The sequence below is a fragment of the Arachis duranensis genome, chromosome 9 (genome assembly GCF_000817695.3).
Source record: "Arachis duranensis cultivar V14167 chromosome 9, aradu.V14167.gnm2.J7QH, whole genome shotgun sequence".
NCBI classification, from domain to species: Eukaryota; Viridiplantae; Streptophyta; class Magnoliopsida; order Fabales; family Fabaceae; genus Arachis; species Arachis duranensis.
Window position 1 is genome coordinate 61,553,045 of NC_029780.3, and position 8,356 is coordinate 61,561,400.

Here is an 8,356-nt window from a genome sequence, read left to right on the forward strand (position 1 = left end):
GTTGTGGAGATTTGGTTTGGTGCTCTTCTTATGCACACATTTTCTATATTCTTGCAGCCAGATCAGAATTTCAAAAGTCTGAGAGTACTATTTCATAAAAAAAAATCATATTTAGATTCCATCTCTGTGACTAAAAAGGGTTTACTTCCTCCAAATTTCATTTTGAAAGACCCAAATTTTTACTATATATATGTTTGTAGAAAGAACAATACAGATATTTATCATTTTCACAAGCTTTAAAGGTGGATCATAGTCACTTAAATATGGTTGCTCTTGTCATTTGTACCATATTACCATTATCATTGGTGGATGTTGTAATAGTATTTTATTCTCATAAGTTAGAGTAGCAGTGTTTAGCTTTGGAGTGATAAATTATATTTTCATGAATATATTTTGTCCGTTATTGCTATTTGAGTCTTTAAACCCTAATGAAATTATGTTTGTAATGAAAATTAAAAATTATCTTGATTTTTTCAAATTTTTTTCTATTTTTCTAATTTTTTTTATTTTTTAATATATTTTTTTAAATCTGCAGATATTTACAGATATCCGATTCTCCGACGAGTGCGAAGTTCCCATTATCTATTGCAGAGACAAAATAGAGATGAGAAGTGTTATCGGAGGTGGGGGGCATGTCCCCTCTCCCACAAAGACCCGTTATCATTCTTAATTTCATTCGATTTATATAAAAATATTTAAAACAGATGTCTAATCAATTTTAAAGTACGAATATATATGTATTTTTATCCATCTTTATCTTATGTGCGTATATGCTTTGTATCTAGATATTCATTAATTTGAAATAATAAACAAACACAACCTTTTGGATCCCAACCTAAGTTTTGTACCCTAGGATTGGTGTACCATTTGATTATGGATCTCAACCAAGCACAAAATCACATTGATTTCGATTCATAACTTGAATACCAAAATTAAAGTAAAAAATCACATTTCATATGAAAAACACAAGGGAAGTTGTAAAGAAAATTTCCCCCAATCTGATGAAGCAAATAGGCAAAAAAAGAGTGTCTAAAATCCGGAAAAGCAGACCAAGAAGAAAACCAAACTTGATTAAAAACCATGGATTAAATCAAATATTATTCCCAAATTAAATCACCCTAGAAACACACCCAAAAAAAAAGGTAGAAAAATAACCAAAAGGAAACAAAATAAAACAAAGCTCTAATCCGCAACCCCGAAACCCCAATGCAACCTTAGTTAGCGTCCATCCACAATCCAAGTGCTTCCGCTGACTCTCGATTTCCACCGTAGATAAACATTCATCCAACGGTTAAAGTTCAAAACTTCACAAAGGTTCCCGATCCGTGTGAACCCCATCCCAACCAATCAGAACTCGCCATTTCCCTCTCACCACCTTCTATATAAATTCCCCTCCACCGTTTATCTCTGCGTCATAAGCCTGTATCATACCCAACTCTTCATCACATAAAGCACTATCTCTCTCTCTCCAAAACGGTTATTGCAACCTCTCTGGTTTAAATTTTGTGGTTCAGTTTCAGCCATGTCTACCGCCGCAGCACAGCCCAAGACTAAGAAAACGGCTGCGTCCAAGAAGCCTCCTTCTCACCCCACCTTCGCCGAGGTATGCACAAAAATTATTCATAATCCATTCAAAATTTAATTTTAAATTCAAAAATTGTGAATTATAAATTATGAATTGTGAATTCTAATTCGATGTGTTATTATTTTCTAGATGATAACGGATGCGATTTCGAGTTTGAAAGAGAGAACTGGTTCAAGCCAATATGCGATAACGAAGTTCATCGAAGAGAAGCACAGGAATCTTCCACCAACCTTCCGGAAGCTTCTTCTCCACAACCTCAAGAAATCCGTCGCTGCTGGAAAGCTCGTGAAAGTGAAGAATTCATTCAAACTTGCGCCGAAAGCTGCTTCTCCTCCCGCTCCAGTGAAGGCTCCAGCGAAGGCTTCTTCTGCTGCCGCCGCCAAGCCTAAAGCCGCGGCGGCTTCCAAGCCTGGTCCTAAGCCTGTGTCCAAACCTAAAGCCAAACCAGCTGCCATTACGAAGAAGGCCGCTGCCAAACCTAAAGCCAAATCTGCTCCTGCTTCTGCAAAGCCGAAGCGGAAGCCAAAAGCGAATGCTCCGGCGAAGAAGGTTGCTGCCAAGCCGGTGAAGAAGATGCCAGTTAAAAAGCCGAAAAGCGTGAAGTCTCCAGCGAAGAAAGCAGCGGCGAAGAAGACTAAGAAGTGAAGGTGAAAATGGGGCTTGGTTTGTTAGGGATAGTTAAATATTTTTCTCGCTTTTTTTTTTTATTTTTTTAATGTTTTGTTGTCGTTAATTGTTAGTATAGATATAATGGTAGGGGAAGGTTATTGATGTAAATTCGTTTGGTTAGATGAATGTAACAAGGACTTGTTTTCTGCAGTTTGATGTGTTCCTTTTAACTTGGAATTGGGAGAAGTAAGATCTCTAATCATACTCCAAAAACGTATACAAGCTGGAGTTTTGTGCGTTATGCGAAGTTTTTTCGTTCTCACTCGATATGCAAAGCATGTTTGATGTTTGGGTTAACATTACAAAACAAAATCTTACCACGTAGCCAATGTATATTATATTATAATATTATAAGTGTTAATAAGGTGAAAATATTCTCCGTTTAGTAACATGTCGGTACTGGAAAGAAAGGATAACGGGGAATAGTTTTTAGGGAGAAAACAAATTAAGGGAAAAAGAAGTAAAAGGATAGAGAAGTCGGTGGATTTGTCGTGTAAAATCAGAGATTGATTGAGACGTAGTTTGATGGAGGAAATGGGAAGGGGGCATACCAAATATGAAGCATTTTAATGTATGAATCGACACGGGAGAGGGCATGACCCTCGCTTGTGTCGCCATGTATTCAGCAATCAGCGTAGCTTATGTTCTGACATGGCGAGGTTGAGCCTCGTGGCCGTGGGGACTAGTTTTGTTGATAGATGTTAAAATTTTTTTAGCTTACTTTATCTTTTCGTGATTTTATGCTTATATCTTTGTTCCTTTCGGTATTAATTGATAGTTTGATACAAAACATTTTACATTTAGAATAAAATTTAAAATGAAATCCCGTTTTTAATGAACCAAACGTTTTCTAACACTTGTAAAGATAAAATAAATTTTAGAAAAAGTATAGGTAGACAATGAAATACTAAATAATGTGAACAATGAATATATTGGATGTTCATTTTATTATGTGTGTGGATGGTCATTCTAATATTAAGATTTAGGTGGGGTAATTTGGAAGTGTAGTGTGTTTTGATTTGATTGGTGATTGTTCATGTTGTTCAAAAAAATTATTGGTTACTTTGTATTTTATGATCTCCAATTATAAGAATTAATTTCCAAAAATCCTTTAAAATTTTGCTATTTTATATCTTAAGAGTATATATTAAGATTACTTATTAAATACAAAATAAATATGTTAAAAACTTAAAGTTTTTATATTTTTAATAAAAGCTCTTATTTTGTATTCGTAGCACAAGTTAACCTAACTCAATTTTTTGATAAAGACAAGTACTTACTACTCATCATGAATGTAGATTTGTTATCTCAAAATTAGCCACACATTTGTTCAGATTTTTCTTTTCCTATTGTGTTGCTGTGTTTGTGAAACACATTTTTTGAAAACTAAACTGAATTTATCCATTACTAATAATCAAATTATTAGAAGATTATAGGAGTTTTAATATGCCAACTTATTCAAGTGTCCAAAAAAAATATAAATTGAATTCATCAATGTTGATAAAAACCAAATTATAAAAATTGTATCATGTTTGACAAATCAAAATTGATGAAATTACAAAAAGAATGGTCAAACTTTCTGACTAAAGTTTATCACAATTATGTTATCATATATTAGCATGTTTATCAACTAGTAAAACAAGTTGCCAACTTGCTATATTAAAATCTTGTAAAGATATTAGTTGGAGTTAATTAGAAATGTCTTAATAATTAATAAGAAAATTAGTAGATTTAAGTTTCTAAAAGACATGATATATAATATGATATAGTTCTTAAGTGAAGTTTATAAGCAATATGGAGTTATATTAAGAATCTTTATTTTCTCTTTTTGGAAAGTTAATAAAGAATATAGATATGTATTATGGTTGTAGTGTTGTTTCTATTCCTATTATATTTTAAAAAAATACTATTTATACAACATAAATCAGTCTTTAGTCAGTTTTTAATATTATTTATTTTTTTTAAAAAATATATCTCTATTTTTCATATACATATTTATAATTAAACTTAATTTAAATTTTAAAAATTTAAATTTCTTTAAATTTCTTTAAATTTAAATTTCTTTAATTTCATATAAAAAAACACGATTTCTTCTTTTTTAACGTTATATTCTTAAATGTGATAATACCACTCTCTCGTCTTGGAGCTCAACTAGAATATCCTCCTGGATAAAGTCAAGTAGCACATTTTTCTTCTTCTTTTATTATTATTATTATTATTATTATTATTATTATTATTATTATTATTATTATTATTTGCCCCCTTATTTATGTGATTGTACTTGTATATAGTTTCGAAACGAAAGGAGTAATTGACACACTTTAAATCTTTAAAATCTTATAACTTGCCATTATTAAGGCTATTTCTTGTGGTTCCATTCTACTATATTTATGTTCATAAAATATTTCCTTTTCCAATCCCAGCACACATTGATAACAAACATAAAAAAATATGATGTGGAAGAAAAATCTAAATGGATGCATAGTCATCTTTTACAGGTGGAGCATCAGATAAAGCAAATATAAACATAATTGTTATTTAAAAATAAAGATAGTAATCTATTTTTATTTAATTGTAACACAGTTGATCTTATTTGGTTTTAATAATAGAATTGTTATCAATAAAATAATTTGTACTTAATAAGTTTGAGTGAAAGAAGCACAAAAAAATAAAAGTTTAAGTAAAAAAATGTAGATGATATGTTCATAATTTTTTTTAATTATAACATATCTAATAGTATGATGTTATATACAAAATATTTTTAAAATATATCTAAAATCATAAAATTATAAAATTTAAATATAAACGTTAATAATATCATTAATATTTTTATTTTTGATCCGATAAAATGCAACTAATATTTATTATTTAATTATTAGTTGGATTCTTTTGTTACTTATTTGAACCTTAACATTTTCAAATAAAGTAATTCATACTTAATTAGTTTGATTAAAGATGCACAAAAAATTAAAAATTTAAGTAAGATGTAGATAGTATGTTCATATTTTTTTTTAATTATAACACATCTAAAAATATGATGTTATATATAAATTATTTTTGAAACACATCCAAAATTTAAAAGTTTAAGTAAGAATATATAGATGGTATGTTCATAAAAATTATTTTTTTTTTCTAATTATAACACATCTAAAAATATAATATTATATATAAATTATTTTTGAAACACATTCAAAATTATAAATTCTAGCATTTAAATATAAACACTAAAATTACAATTATTCTTTTGATATTTGATTTAATAAAATGCATCTAATATTTATTATTTTATCATTAGTTAAATTTATTCGTTACTTATTTGAACATTAACGTTTTCAAAATTATTAAAATCAATAATTAATTTAAATTTTTTTATATCTTATGAATAAAAATATATCTAACATCGTATTATCGTATTATTAGTTGGAATTTTTATTATTTATTTGAGCATTAGTATTTATTCATTTTAATTTTTTTTACTGATGTTATTATTGTTTGGTATTTTAGCTAATGTTTAAAATTAGTTTATTTCGTAAGTTTATTACGCATACAAAATAATACAATCGTACTCAAAATATTTTTAGAACACATCCAAAAACTATCATATAAATATAATTAGATGGTTTAAGATTTATTTTAGAATTTTAAAATCAAAATTTTGAATTTTGAATAATTTGATTTTTAGATGTGTATTTAAAATATAATATATTAATAATTAAATATATTAAATTTGAAACAGAAATTTAAAATTTAAATTTTAAATTTCAGTTTTATTTAGTTTGTATTTTAAATGTGTATTAAATTTTAAAAAGACACTAAATCTATTAATAATTTTTAGTTGTGTTTATTTTACATTTTTTAAATTATTGTAATAAAAAGCTGAATATTATACCATTTTTTAAGAATACCTAATTGAACTGTATATTTTATTGTGGATCAACAAAGAGTATTGTACATTACCGCTATTTATGAAGGAAGATGTATATGAAAACCATTGAGTTATAGCGGATCACTAGGGAAAAAGAATATAGCTAATCCGCTGCTAATTGTAATGGTTTACGTATCCGACGTAAAATTTTAAAATTGGAAGAGTAAAAAACGGAAATCAACCCAATTCATGCTTAGAGGCTATGTACAAAATATGGTGAATTATGGAGTACCATCAAAGTTGTAAGTAATATAGTATTTTTGTCAATATATAATACTTTTATGTACACATTTTATTTCCTTATTTTTCTTTCAAAATTTTTATTTTTTTATTTTTATTATTATTTTTATTGAACTTAATTTTAATGCACTATTAGTGTAAAGTGTTTTACACGTGCATTTTATTATGTGCATCACATTAGTAAAAATAACTACCTTTCACATTGGCCGTTTAAATAAGTTAATATGAAGTTAGATGTGGCAGTAATCCGCACATATATGCAGATGCAAAAAGCTTAACAATTGGAAAAACACGAAATTGAAGAACTGAAAAATCTTTAATGAATTGGATTGAAGAAAACTTGAAGAAATAAAGCTTGAAGAAAGAAGGAGTTTAAAGGCTTAAAAAGGATTCTCAGAGCCTCTCTCTAACTTCTCTCTCTAATATTGTGTTTCTAAAAACTCTGCCTCAGAATGTTGCTGAGGTTTCCTTTTATAGACCTAGATTCTGCTGTTTCTACAGTACAGGTTATGTTAACCAGTGTTATTTCTACAGTACAAGTTGATACTATTTTTGATTTTTTGAAATTACATAAATTTTGAAATGCTTATCTAAACTTCTCCTAGGTTGATCCCGAAGCAATCATCTTTGTTTTGATTATAATCACTTGAGGATTCTGCTGAAGAAGTAGGGTCTTCCTTGTGTGCTTTATCTTCTTCAATCAACTGCATGATCTGCTAGAGATATTTTGCTAATGTTTCTTTTGATTCGGCTCCTGCTAGGACTGCAGCAATTTGGACTTTCTGGTTGAGAAATATTGATTCTTCATGATCAAATGGCTTGACGAACTTAAGGTGTTCTTTGAACCATTGTCGAACTTTGTCTGGGTGAGCTATGGTTGTATCGAATTGAGACCACCATTTAACATAGGCATTTCTTTGAAGCATTAGTGGTGCCTTTGGGTGCTCCTGTTTGCCATACCTGTATTGCCATGAGAATACCTAGGCCAGTGAAATTGTAGAGAAAGTTTGAAGATCCGCAGGGATGCTTGTTTCCTGTTGGTCTAATTTTTTGGTGAAAATTTTGAACCCCTCATCGGTAGGTGGGGGCAAGATCTCTGGTAATCGGCCAAAATATTTCCACCAACGGGTAAACCAGTTTGGGAAATGGTAATTGTTATTTTTTTTGAAGTAAATGAGCCAAGAATGCCTATTCTGATTATTTTGTAATCAAAATACTCTTGTCCAGGCGTCCACATAATCCCAATAAGAATATCCTATTGGGTCAAAAGATTGGAAAAATTTCTTAGTATTATTTGGGTTTTTTCCAAATTGAGTAGGGGGAGTACTTTTAGAATTTGAATGCTTGAATGGGTTATGTTGGTGGCATCTTTGGAATCTTTGTAGTGTTTAACCGAGACTGAATCTGAATCCACTAGTATGAATTTATAAAACTGTCTGGTTTTGTTTATGGCTGTTGGTCTAAAATGGAATCCTTGTGGAAAGACTTTAGGGATTACCTTAAAAGGTGATTTTTTTCCAGAATTCAGGTTCTATTAAGAGGACAGATGAGAATTTGTTTTTGAAATGTATGAGGATTGCTGTTTTGGTTGGTTGTTTAGGGACTGGGTTTGAATTGATTGGGGTAATTTTGTTTGGGCGATTGTTTTACCTTTTGGGTCATTACATATGATTTTTTGGGCTGCTACTTGTGACAAAAGTTTGGTTAGGTCTATTTTATCATCTTCTGAGCTGTCACATATATCGGCCCAGGATTTTTTGTGAAGTTTTGAAAGGCCTGCATCCTGTAAGGCCAACAAGGTTTGGATTGGGAGAGCATAGTCTGCCTTTGTTTGTTTTGCTGTTTGGCTACTTGGAGGTTGAGTAGATGACTCAACTATATTTTTTGTGATCTGAGTAGATGACTCAGTTGGCTCTTGGGTTATTGGGGTAGGTTGT

At 29.7% G+C, this 8,356-nt stretch overlaps 1 protein-coding gene across 1 annotated transcript; it reads left to right on the plus strand.

Moving 5' to 3' along the window:
- Positions 1–1,401: 1,401 nt before the first annotated feature.
- Positions 1,402–2,404, plus strand: LOC107465770 (histone H1). Its single transcript, XM_016084743.3, has 2 exons — positions 1,402–1,603; positions 1,715–2,404. The coding sequence occupies exons 1-2, from the start codon at positions 1,523–1,525 to the stop codon at positions 2,228–2,230; spliced, it is 597 nt and encodes a 198-aa protein (XP_015940229.1). The 5' UTR covers positions 1,402–1,522; the 3' UTR covers positions 2,231–2,404.
- Positions 2,405–8,356: the final 5,952 nt, after the last annotated feature.

Excerpts from the sequence above, each read along its gene's own strand:
- LOC107465770 (XM_016084743.3), top strand. The coding sequence starts at position 1,523 with ATGTCTACCGCCGCAGCACAGCCCAAGACTAAGAAAACGGCTGCGTCC. Across the intron at positions 1,604-1,714 it reads CTCACCCCACCTTCGCCGAG|ATGATAACGGATGCGATTTC; the intron begins GTATGCACAAAA and ends ATTATTTTCTAG.